Source organism: Bufo gargarizans, chromosome 4, assembly GCF_014858855.1.
Source record: "Bufo gargarizans isolate SCDJY-AF-19 chromosome 4, ASM1485885v1, whole genome shotgun sequence".
In the NCBI taxonomy this organism is placed as follows: domain Eukaryota; kingdom Metazoa; phylum Chordata; class Amphibia; order Anura; family Bufonidae; genus Bufo; species Bufo gargarizans.
The window spans coordinates 358,111,602-358,124,623 of NC_058083.1; the positions used below are offsets into that span (position 1 = coordinate 358,111,602).

The 13,022-nt window shown below is 43.9% G+C and overlaps 1 protein-coding gene across 3 annotated transcripts in view; it reads left to right on the plus strand.

Moving 5' to 3' along the window:
• The window catches only part of WDR27 (WD repeat domain 27), a 679,631-nt gene that overhangs the window by 124,450 nt on the left and 542,159 nt on the right, over positions 1-13,022 (plus strand). For all 3 annotated transcript variants that reach the window (XM_044290035.1, XM_044290036.1, XM_044290037.1), the window contains one exon: positions 11,720-11,825. In XM_044290035.1, coding sequence (XP_044145970.1) covers positions 11,720-11,825 — 106 coding nt within the window. The remainder of the gene's footprint in view (positions 1-11,719; positions 11,826-13,022) is intronic.

The window sequence follows — 13,022 nt, forward strand, 5'->3', positions numbered from 1 at the left end:
TGTGTCACCTAATGTTCCTCCTCAGGTTATCTCCGCTGCCGGTTTAAGTGGCTCTGGGCATCGCTCCGTAGGTATAAAGAGCCGATGTCCTCCAAGCCTATGTTAGCCTGCTTCCACGCTGCATCTGACATGCGGTTATAGAGTGGAAATATACTCGTTCTCCGGCTGCAAGAGGTTCGAGTTTCCAGTGAGTCAGCGTGGCAGGTTCTCTCAGATGATGTTGCCGCATTAAAATCCTCACTGTACTAGGACATTGCTTCACATTACACTATCGGACTTTATTTCTTCAGAGACTTCGTCCTAGGATCACCCTTTATTTCCTTGGCCAGTACTTACCTGTTTAGGATAAATCAGCAAGTGCCACTATAGCCGCATACCATCACATTCCTGAGACTTGAATATCTATACCTATCACTGTGTAATTTATTCACTTTTAGATACTTTTAGTCTAGTGTCTAGTGCTTTTATACTTATGTATCCTATTGACCGATAAATATTAGTATTGTATTTTATTTTATTATTGTATTTTATTTTATTACTAGAATTAACAAGTTACTAATAGAGTTGAGCGAACACCTGGATGTTCGGGTTCGAGAAGTTCGGCCGAACATCCCGGAAATGTTCGGGTTCGGGATCCGAACCCGATCCGAACTTCGTCCCGAACCCGAACCCCATTGAAGTCAATGGGGACCCGAACTTTTCGGCACTAAAAAGGCTGTAAAACAGCCCAGGAAAGAGCTAGAGGGCTGCAAAAGGCAGCAACATGTAGGTAAATCCCCTGCAAACAAATGTGGATAGGGAAATGAATTAAAATAAAAATTAAATAAATAAAAATTAACCAAAATCAATTGGAGAGAGGTTCCATAGCAGAGAATCTGGCTTCCCGTCACCCACCACTGGAACAGTCCATTCTCAGATATTTAGGCCCCGGCACCCAGGCAGAGGAGAGAGGTCCCGTAACAGAGAATCTGTCTTCATGTCAGCAGAGAATTAGTCTGCATGTCATAGCAGAGAATGAGGCTTCACGTCAGCCACCACTGCAACAGTCCATTGGCATATATTTAGGCCCAGCACACACACAGGCAGAGGAGAGAGGTCCCGTAACAGACAATCTGGCTTCATGTCAGCAGAGAATCAGTCTGCATGTCATAGCAGAGAATCAGGCTTCACGTCAGCCACCACTGCAACAGTCCATTGGCATATATTTAGGCCCAGCACACACACAGGCAGAGGAGAGAGGTCCCGTAACAGAGAATCTGGCTTCATGTCAGCAGAGAATCAGTCTGCATGTCATAGCAGAGAATGAGGCTTCACGTCACCCACCACTGCAACAGTCCATTGGCATATATTTAGGCCTAGCACACAGGCAGAGCAGAGAGGTCCCGTAACAGACAATCTGGCTTCATGTCAGCAGAGAATCAGTCTGCATGTCATAGCAGAGAATGAGGCTTCACGTCAGCCACCACTGCAACAGTCCATTGGCATATATTTAGGCCTAGCACACAGGCAGAGCAGAGAGGTCCCGTAACAGACAATCTGGCTTCATGTCAGCAGAGAATCAGTCTGCATGTCATAGCAGAGAATCAGGCTTCACGTCAGCCACCACTGCAACAGTCCATTGTCATAAATTTAGGCCCAGCACCCAGGCAGAGGAGAGAGGTCCCGTAACAGACAATCTGGCTTCATGTCAGCAGAGAATTAGTCTGCATGTCATAGCAGAGAATCAGGCTTCATGTCAGCCACCACTGCAACAGTCCATTGGCATATATTTAGGCCCAGCACCCAGGCAGAGGAGGGAGGTCCCGTAACAGAGAATCTGTCTTCATGTCAGCAGAGAATCAGTCTGCATGTCATAGCAGAGAATGAGGCTTCACGTCACCCACCACTGCAACAGTCCATTGGCATATATTTAGGCCTAGCACACAGGCAGAGCAGAGAGGTCCCGTAACAGACAATCTGGCTTCATGTCAGCAGAGAATCAGTCTGCATGTCATAGCAGAGAATGAGGCTTCACGTCAGCCACCACTGCAACAGTCCATTGGCATATATTTAGGCCTAGCACACAGGCAGAGCAGAGAGGTCCCGTAACAGAGAATCTGTCTTCATGTCAGCAGAGAATCAGTCTGCATGTCATAGCAGAGAATGAGGCTTCACGTCAGCCACCACTGCAACAGTCCATTGGCATATATTTAGGCCTAGCACACAGGCAGAGGAGAGGTTCATTCAACTTTGGGTAGCCTCGCAATATAATGGTAAAATGAAAATAAAAATAGGATTGAATGAGGAAGTGCCCTGGAGTCCAATAATATATGGTTATGGGGAGGTAGTTAATGTCTAATCTGGACAAGGGACGGACAGGTCCTGTGGGATCCATGCCTGGTTCATTTTTATGAACGTCAGCTTGTCCACTGCAGAAAGACGCAGCAGTTGGCACCTGTGTTTCGTCATCATCAGAGACATGCTGAGGTGGTATTCCCATGTCCTCATCATCAGGAAACATAAGTGGTTGTGCGTCAGTGCATTCTATGTCTTTCACCGCTGGGGAAGGGCTAGGTGGATGCCCTTGGGAAACCCTGCCAGCGGAGTCTTCAAACAGCATAAGAGACTGCTGCATAACTTGAGGCTGAGACAGTTTCCCTGGTATGCATGGGGGTGATGTGACAGACTGATGGGGTTGGTTTTCAGGCGCCATCTGTGCGCTTTCTGCAGAAGACTGGGTGGGAGATAATGTGAACGTGCTGGATCCACTGTCGGCCACCCAATTGACTAATGCCTGTACCTGCTCAGGCCTTACCATCCTTAGAACGGCATTGGGCCCCACCATATATCGCTGTAAATTCTGGCGGCTACTGGGACCTGAGGTAGTTGGTACACTAGGACGTGTGGATGTGGCAGAACGGCCACGTCCTCTCCCAGCACCAGAGGGTCCACTAACACCACCACGACCATGTCCACGTCCGCGTCCCTTACTAGATGTTTTTCTCATTGTTATGGTTCACCACAACAACAAATATATTATTTGGCCCAATGTATTGTATTCAAATTCAGCGGGATATAAATTTGAGGCCTAGTATTTAGGCGCTGGGTGACCGGTATGGATTTAGTGACAGAATTAGACTTGGAAATGCACAGAAGCGTGTGTGTGTGAAGTTATTCTGAATGACCCAATGTGCACCTTGAATATTATATACCCTTTTAGGGATAGATTTCAAATAGCTCTGATATAGCAGAAACCACTAAATTATGAAATTGCTAAATTGGGAATTGTATTTCAACCCAGAACAAGAAATGTGCTTGAACGGACACTAAATAACTCGCCCAGCTACAGCACTAAGGACAGATTTAGCGGGATATAAATTTGAGGCCTAGTATTTAGGCGCTGGGTGACAGGTATGGGTTTAGTGCCAGAATTAGACTTGGAAATACACAGTAGCGGGTGTGTGTGAAGTTATTCTGAATGACCCTATGTGCACCTTCAATATGATCTACCCTTTTAGGGATAGATTTCAAATAGCTCTGATATAGCAGAAACCACTAAATTATGAAATTGCTAAATTGGGAATTGTATTTCAACCCAGAAGAAAAAATGTGCTTTGACGGACACTAAATAACTTTCCCAGCTACAACAGGACAGCGGTAACGAGAGATTTAGCAGGATATAAATTTGAGGCCTAGTATTTAGGCGCTGGGTGACAGGTATGGGTTTAGTGACAGAATTAGACTTGAAAATACACAGTAGCGGGTGTGTGTGAAGTTATTCTGAATGACCCAATGTGCACCTTGAATATTATATACCCTTTTAGGGATAGATTTCAAATAGCTCTGATATAGCAGAAACCACTAAATTATGAAATTGCTAAATTGGGAATTGTACTTCAACCCAGAACAAAAAATGTGCTTTGACGGACACTAAATATCTTTCCAAGCAACAACAGTACAGCGGTAACGAGAGATTTAGCAGGATATAAATTTGAGGCCTAGTATTTAGGCGCTGGGTGACAGGTATGGGTTTAGTGACAGAATTAGACTTGGAAATACACAGTAGCGGGTGTGTGTGAAGTTATTCTGAATGACCCAATGTGCACCTTGAATATTATATACCCTTTTAGGGATAGATTTCAAATAGCTCTGATATAGCAGAAACCACTAAATTATGAAATTGCTAAATTGGGAATTGTACTTCAACCCAGAACAAAAAATGTGCTTTGACGGACACTAAATAACTTTCCCAGCTACAACAGGACAGCGGTAACGAGAGATTTAGCGGGATATAAATTTGAGGCCTAGTATTTAGGCGCTGGGTGACAGGTATGGGTTTAGTGACAGAATTAGACTTGGAAATACACAGTAGCGGGTGTGTGTGAAGTTATTCTGAATGACCCTATGTGCACCTTCAATATGATCTACCCTTTTAGGGATAGATTTCAAATAGCTCTGATATAGCAGAAACCACTAAATTATGAAATTGCTAAATTGGGAATTGTATTTCAACCCAGAAGAAAAAATGTGCTTTGACGGACACTAAATAACTTTCCCAGCTACAACAGGACAGCGGTAACGAGAGATTTAGCAGGATATAAATTTGAGGCCTAGTATTTAGGCGCTGGGTGACAGGTATGGGTTTAGTGACAGAATTAGACTTGAAAATACACAGTAGCGGGTGTGTGTGAAGTTATTCTGAATGACCCAATGTGCACCTTGAATATTATATACCCTTTTAGGGATAGATTTCAAATAGCTCTGATATAGCAGAAACCACTAAATTATGAAATTGCTAAATTGGGAATTGTACTTCAACCCAGAACAAAAAATGTGCTTTGACGGACACTAAATAACTTTCCCAGCTACAACAGGACAGCGGTAACGAGAGATTTAGCGGGATATAAATTTGAGGCCTAGTATTTAGGCGCTGGGTGACCGGTATGGATTTAGTGACAGAATTAGACTGGGATATGGCCAAAAAATAACCACACTATTGCTGGTTAAATGCACTTGGTGACGGGCGCAGCTTGCCCCTGATGTAGTATATGGCCAAAAAATGAACAGACTATTGCTGGTTAAATGCACTTGGTGTCACAGCTTGACCAACCACACTACTGAGGGTTAAATGCACTTGGTGATGGGCGCAGCTTGCCCCTGATGTAGTATATGGCCAAAAAATAAACAGACTATTGCTGGTTAAATGCACTTGGTGTGACAGCTTCACCCTGATGTAGGCTTTAGCCAGAAAACAACCACACCATTGAGGGTTAAATGCACTTGGTGACAGGCGCAGCTTGCCCCTGATTTTGTATATGGCCAAAAAATGAACAGACTATTGCTGGTTAAATGCACTTGGTGTGACAGCTTCACCCTGATGTAGGCTTTAGCCAAAAAACAACCACACCATTGAGGGTTAAATGCACTTGGTGACAGGCGCAGCTTGCCCCTGATTTTGTATATGGCCAAAAAATGAACAGACTATTGCTGGTTAAATGCACTTGGTGTGACAGCTTCACCCTGATGTAGGCTTTAGCCAAAAAACAACCACACCATTGAGGGTTAAATGCACTTGGTGACAGGCGCAGCTTGCCCCTGATTTTGTATATGGCCAAAAAATGAACAGACTATTGCTGGTTAAATGCACTTGGTGTGACAGCTTCACCCTGATGTAGGCTTTAGCCAAAAAACAACCACACCATTGAGGGTTAAATGCACTTGGTGACAGGCGCAGCTTGCCCCTGATTTTGTATATGGCCAAAAAATGAACAGACTATTGCTGGTTAAATGCACTTGGTGTGACAGCTTCACCCTGATGTAGGCTTTAGCCAAAAAACAACCACACCATTGAGGGTTAAATGCACTTGGTCGCAGCTTGTGCTGGCGCACCACAAGACACAAAATGGCCGCCGATCACCCCAGAAAAATGTGACTGACAAACGGTCTGGGCAGCCTAAAAACAGTGAGCAATTGAGGATCAGCAGCTCAATGATCCACAGCTGCAGATCGATCAGTTAATCAAGTCCTTTGGAGGAGTTAATCTGCCTAATCTCGCCCTACTGTCGCAGCCGCAACCTCTCCCTACGCTAATCAGAGCAGAGTGACGGGCGGCGCTATGTGACTCCAGCTTAAATAGAGGCTGGGTCACATGGTGCTCTGGCCAATCACAGCCATGCCAATAGTAGGCATGGCTGTGATGGCCTCTTGGGGCAAGTAGTATGACGCTTGTTGATTGGCTGCTTTGCAGCCTTTCAAAAAGCGCCAAGAAAGCGTCACAAAAGCGCGAAGAAAGCGACGAACACCGAACCCGAACCCGGACTTTTACGAAAATGTCCGGGTTCGGGTCCGTGTCACGGACACCCCAAAATTCGGTACGAACCCGAACTATACAGTTCGAGTTCGCTCATCCCTAGTTACTAATAAACTATTCATTTGACCATTCAGACATTGGTTATTCTATTAATGGTTCTACCTACAGTGTGAGTGCCCAGTATACTTTTTGACAATTTTTTATTTTTACTTTTATTTTTTTTCAATTTTTTTTTATATTTTTTTTTTATCAAGTCCCTCTTGGATCATGAAGATCCAGTGGGGCTGATGGCTGTACTATACATTAGCAATGCTCTTGCATTGCAAAGTGTAATACATTCAGGTGCCCTGTAGGTGGCAACAGCGGACGCTTTTGCAAAGCGTCCGGTTGCCAGGGCAACCATCGGGGCTGCCATCGCAGCGCAGCAGCCCCGATGGTGGAGAGAGGGAGCCCCCTCCCTCTATTAACCCCATGGATTCCGCTGCCGCGGCATCTATGGGGTTACAGAACTTACAGCAGAGTGTCAGCATAGAGCTGACACTCTGATGATGGCGTCGGCTCAGGAATGGAGCTGCCGCCATCAAACAGCAGACGGGCAGACGAGGGGGGGGCAGCGCTGGAAGGGGGGGGGGGGGAGGAGGGAGGTATGTCACGCCAGTAGGGGACGGACTCAAGGAGGGGGCAGCACTGGGAACAGATGGAGGGGGCACAGATGGGCTGCACAGATCGGGGGGCGCTGCACAGATAGGGGGCTGCATGGATCGGGGGGGGGGGGGGCACGAGGACACTGATTTCAGGCTCTGATCTGCAGAGCGCAGATCAGAGCCTGAAACCGGCATTTTAACACTGCCGCGATCCGATTGGTTAGTCTGTACAGACTAATCAATCGGATCGATTGCCGGCAAGGGGCCACTCTGATTGGTCCCTTACCGGCATTACTGCACTGTATGCTGGCCGTGACAGCATACAGGGAAGGGGCAGAAGCTTTAATCCAAGCGCTTTGCAGCACTTGGATTAAAGAGCTGCCAGAACGTATATATACGTGGTAGCTGCACGAGGTATGTGCAGCTATCACGTATATATACAGATTGCGGTCGGGAAGGGGTTAAAGATCTTAAGAAAGGCTGCGATATTCTGCAATGATGAGGTATCCATGTGGACCAAGCAGCTTGCCCTGATCCATTGCTGCAATAGCTGGCTAGATCGTGGCTGACCAGAAGGCATCGTAATCTCCCAGATGACCACATCTTCTACACCTCCATAAACTGGAGAAAGTACTCTAGTATCTGGGCCTCTAAAAGTCACCTCTGTAGAACAGCACGTTTAATCGCATCACTGTATGCCATTTGGGAAACAATATCTTTTGTTTGGGTTGATGATGCCCTACCTTAGTTTAATGGTTGTCTGTAGATGTCAGTAATGTCTTTGTGATATGTGCAGTTACTTTAAGGGACCTGAAGTGCGACCCTGATCTACTTGCAATGAGCACTCATTGATATTTCTCCACAAGGGAGACTCTATACCAGCCCAACTGCCCATACTAAGTATATCCTCAGCTGATGCTCAGCTCCTTTATTCTCTGACTAAATAGATTTAGCAATCACATACCTTGAAAATAGCAAAGCCCTTGTTTAAAGACATATTATTATCACACTTAAAAGGTTTCTGTAATCATATCCCCTGTGGAGACCCTCTACCCCCTGATATGCTTAATGTCTTCATCACAGTAATACCTAAACCTTAAGAGTGTTCCCGTTATACAAACTTACCCCTGTATGTCCTGTGGGTGCCCTGACTAGTTTAAAAAGATCTGGGGCCTTTGGTTGGCTATTACTGCTACCAACTCTGAGTAACTGACTTTATAGGCCTTCCTTGGCAGACACTTCTTTCTTTCCTATTTACTCCTCCTTGGAAGTCATCCTGTACTCTCCTTCCTTCCCCTTTCCCATAATGCCCCCCATCTCTTTTCTTTTTATTTCTCTATTTGCTGGGAATTAAACCTCCTTTGTTTACTTTTGCAGCATACAAGCTTCTGCAATACATATTTATGGCTGTAAGAATCCATATTACCTCCAGATGGAGATCATCAACTATGTCTATATGATCCTTCTTTGTGGAAAGATTAATGCTACCCTTATTGACACTAGAGAGCAGTTTACAAAAATGTGAACTTCCAGGATGAGATGTGCTGAGTTTGCTAACCTAGCATACTTTTTGTCTCTAGGATGAAATAGAACATCCATTCCCATTTCCCACCTCTTTTTATTTTCTTTTTTTTCTTTTTTTTCTCTTTCATCTTGTGAGCTGGGAGAGCCAGTAGGGAGAGTTTATTTGGTCTCAGTAGGCATTTATTAAGTCAAATTATTCCTTGTCTTCTTGTTATCATTATGTAAATTTGTAGTTGCCTCTCTTTCAACAATTTTTTTTGAAACATAAATCTTACTAAGTGCTATAAAAACTTGATTGGACCATTTATGTTTGAGCTCTCTGTTGAGCCTTTGTATTCTTTATCGAAGACTTAGATTTTGTGATTTTCTCACATGTACAGTCGTGGCCAAAAGTTTTGAGAATGACACAAATATTAGTTTTCACAAAGTTTGCTGCTAAACTGCATTTAGATCATTGTTTCAGTTGTTTCTGTGATGTAGTGAAATATAATTACACGCACTTCATACGTTTGAAAGGCTTTTATCGACAATTACATGACATTTATGCAGAGTCAGTATTTGCAGTGTCGGCCCTTCTTTTTCAGGACCTCTGCCATTCGACTGGGCATGCTCTCAATCAACTTCTGGGCCAATTCCTGACTGATAGCAAACCATTCTTTCATAATAATTTCTTGGAGTTTGTCAGAATTAGTGTTTTTTTGTTTTTCCACCCGACTCTTGAGGATTGACCACAAGTTCTCAATGGGGTTAAGATCTGTGGAGTTTCCAGGCCATGGACCCAAAATGTAAATGTTTTGGTCCACAAGCCACTTAGTTATCACTTTTGCCTTATGGCACGGTGCTCCATCTTGCTGGAAAATGCATTGTTCTTCACCAAACTGTTGTTGGATTGTTGGAAGAAGTTGCTGTTGGAGGATGTTTTGGTACCATTCTTTATTCATGGCTGTGTTTTTGGGCAAAATTGTGAGTGAGCCCACCCCCTTGGATGAGAAGCAACCCCACACATGAATGGTCTCAGGATGTTTTACTGTTGGCATGACACAGGACTGATGGTAGCACTCACCTTTTCTTCTCCGGACAAGCCTTTTTCCTGATGCCCCAAACAATCGGAAAGAGGCTTCATCGGAGAATATGACTTTGCCCCAGTCCTCAGCAGTCCATTCACCATATTTTCTGCAGAAGATTAATCTGTCCCTGATGTTTTTTTTTTTAGAGAAGTGGCTTCTTTGCTGCCCTTCTTGACACCAGGCCATCTTCCAAAAGTCTTCGCCTCACTGTGAGTGCAGATGTGCTCACACCTGCTGCCATTCCTGAGCAAGCTCTGCACTGGTGGCACTCCGATCCCGCAGCTGAATCCTCTTTAGCAGACAATCCTGGCGCTTGCTGGACTTCTTGGACGCCTCAAAGCCTTCTTAACAAGAATTGAACCTCTTTCCTTGAAGTTCTTGATGATCCTATAAATTGTTGATTGAGGTGCAATCTTAGTAGTCACAATATCCTTGCCTGTGAAGCCATTTTTATGCAACGCAATGATGGCTGCACGCGTTTCTTTGAAGGTCACCATTTTTAACAATGGAAGAACAATGATTTCAAGCATCACCCTTCTTTTAACAGGTCAAGTCTGCCATTTTAACCCAATCAGCCTGACATAATGATCTCCAGCTTTGTGCTCGTCAACATTCTCACCTGAGTTAGTTAACAAGACGATTACTGAAATGATCTCAGCAGGTCCTTTAATGACAGCAATGAAATGCAGTGGAAAGTTTTTTTTGGGATTAAGTTAATTTTCATGGCAAAGAAGGACTATGCAATTCATCTGATCACTCTTCATAACATTCTGGAGTATATGCAAATTGCTATTCTAAAAACTTCAGCAGCAACTTTTCCAATTTCCAATACTTATGTAATTCTCAAAACTTTTGGCCACGACTGTGTATGTATGTATATATATATATATATATATATATATATATATAACATAACAGATTATTTTGACCTCCAAATTCCCCAAATCTCAATCTGATGGACCTTCTATTGGATATGCTGGAAAAAACACTTTAATCCATGGATGTTGCACCTCATAACTTGCAGGACTAAAAGCATCCACTGCTAATGTTTTGGTGCCACATATGAGTCCATGCCTTGACAAGTTAAAAACTATTTTGGTAGCACAAGCCACGTATCATTATTATTTTATTATGTTACGACTGTAAAACAGAAAATAGACGGTAGCATAGTGTGAAACTGTATACTTGTTATAATACAAACTCGTATGCACGTTAAAGGGGTTTCCCAGACTTTGATATTGATGACCTATCATTGGGATAGGTAATACATTTCAGATCAGTAGGTGTCCGACACCCGGCACCCCCATGATCAGCAGCTAGCAGAAACTGACCATTTGAAGTAACACAGTGGGTAGAGCCAAAGGCAGACAGTTCTGTACACTGTATTGGCTGTGCCTGGATGCTTCAACTCTGCCTCATTTCTGGTGCTCCTTGCTAGCAGCTGATTGAGTGTCGGATCCTCATGATCTGATATTGATGTCCATGCTATCCTAAGCATAAGTCATCAGTATAGAAGTCCTAGAAATTCGAAGTTCCCTTTAATGCCAAGGCTAATATGCTAAACTATGCTAAAATGTATTTCCATATCCCTCAAGAAGTTATTATTACATTGGAAGTCTGTTGACTACAGATTACACCAGACACAGCACTTCTGGTAAACTCTGCTGCATTACTGTTGTGTTAAAGGGCATGGGAAGTTTATATTAGTAGCTGCACATGTGCTGGTAACATCAAATGCATACAGACGCCGCAGTAGTAAGCATTATTAATCTAACGGCGCTGATATGCGATAGTTTAATATGTATGATTCATGCTTACATGCAGGTCTCCTGACCTCCGTGTTGGCACTACACTGGGAACAAGGTCGTTGATGGAAGATCCTGTCTATCAGCGGCCTCCATTCATTTACACTGGAGACAGTTAGGGGAACTAGCATGCGCAGTTGGTCCTCGGTATAAGTAAATGGAAGTTGCTGAATGAGGGGTTCCTCAGTCAACGGCCATGTTCCCTGCACAGCGTAGGCATGCAGGTCAGGTAAATTGCATATAATTATGAATTATTCATATTAAACTTTTGGATATCAGTGCCTATAGTTTAATAATGCCTATTATTTGCTGCATGCATAAACTGACCAATCGTTTTAAAATGCTTTTAATTTTTGTTATTGCTTTTGACTATTTTCCCCATATTTACAGATCAAAAAACGTCCACCAAGGACAAAAATTCTGAGGATATAGTGGATTCCGGTCTTCCAATATTACATATAGAGAAATGTGCACAGCTGAATCAAGAATATGACATGTAAGTTAAACAAAAACCTTCCTTTTGCAAGAATTTTCTGGATGACATTTACGATTTTGTCAGTTGCACCCACTTAACCACCTCATCTCCCCTAGCTTAAACACCCTTAATGACCAGACCACTTTTTACAATTCTGCACTACACTACTTTCACAGTTTATTGCTCGGTCATGCAACTTACTACCCAAATGAATTTTGCCTCCTTTTCTTAACCAAATCTCTTTTTATTGAGATGGCAAATAGTTAGAAAGTGCAACAGTACAGCATACGCCATACGCAGATGGCATCATATTAGTGCAATCAAATATAACAATAGCCAAACAAATGAGGGGGGGAATAAACACATAGACAGACAAGACAACGGACAGGGATAAAGAAATCACACACAAGAAGAAGGGAGGGAGGGAGGGAGGGAGGGGGGGGGGGTAGGTACAATAATGGCGGTGTCGGTCAGAACGTGATAGGGTTGTTCAGGACGCCGGGTGGCGATAGGCCTTCCAGGGACTCCATATGTCCAGAAAACGAGGGCGAGTGTGAGAGCCAGTTCTTCAAAACGACATATCTGATCCACTTTCTCTTGCCACATCAGCAGCGTAGGCGCAGAGTGGTTCTTCCACAGCACAGGGATCAGCAGGCGGGCAGCAGTTAGAAGTAACGTTGGTAGGTTGTTCTTAGAAGGGGTGAGGGACATATTGGGGCACCAAAGCAGGACTAATTGTGCATTTAGTCTTATAGGGGAGCCGCAAATGTGCCCGATTAGGCTCTCAATCTGTGTCCAGAAGGTACGGATTAGACTGCAGGACCACCATATGTGAGATAGGGACCCCTCTTTTCCACACCTCCAGCACTGATCGGGTATTTTGTGATTAAGATTATGGAGGAATTCAGGTGTTTTGTACCAACGTGTAAGTAGCTTAAAGGAATTTTCCTGTATTTTGAAATGACTGAATCCGTGAGAATTGGAGAGGATAAATGCTTTTTCGGGTTCTGAGAGGCGGTACGAGAGCTCCTTCTCCCAGGCTACTAGAAAGGATAGTACTGGGGGTGTGGAAGAGAGTAACTCTGTAGAGAGTTGACAAGGGCTTCTTCGGGGGGGATCGGCATATCTAGTTTCTTTTCCAGCCAGGTGGGTTCTTCCGTGCAGAAGGGAGAGAGTTTCAAAATCGCAATATCTTTGCGAAAGGCAGCAAGAGCCAGG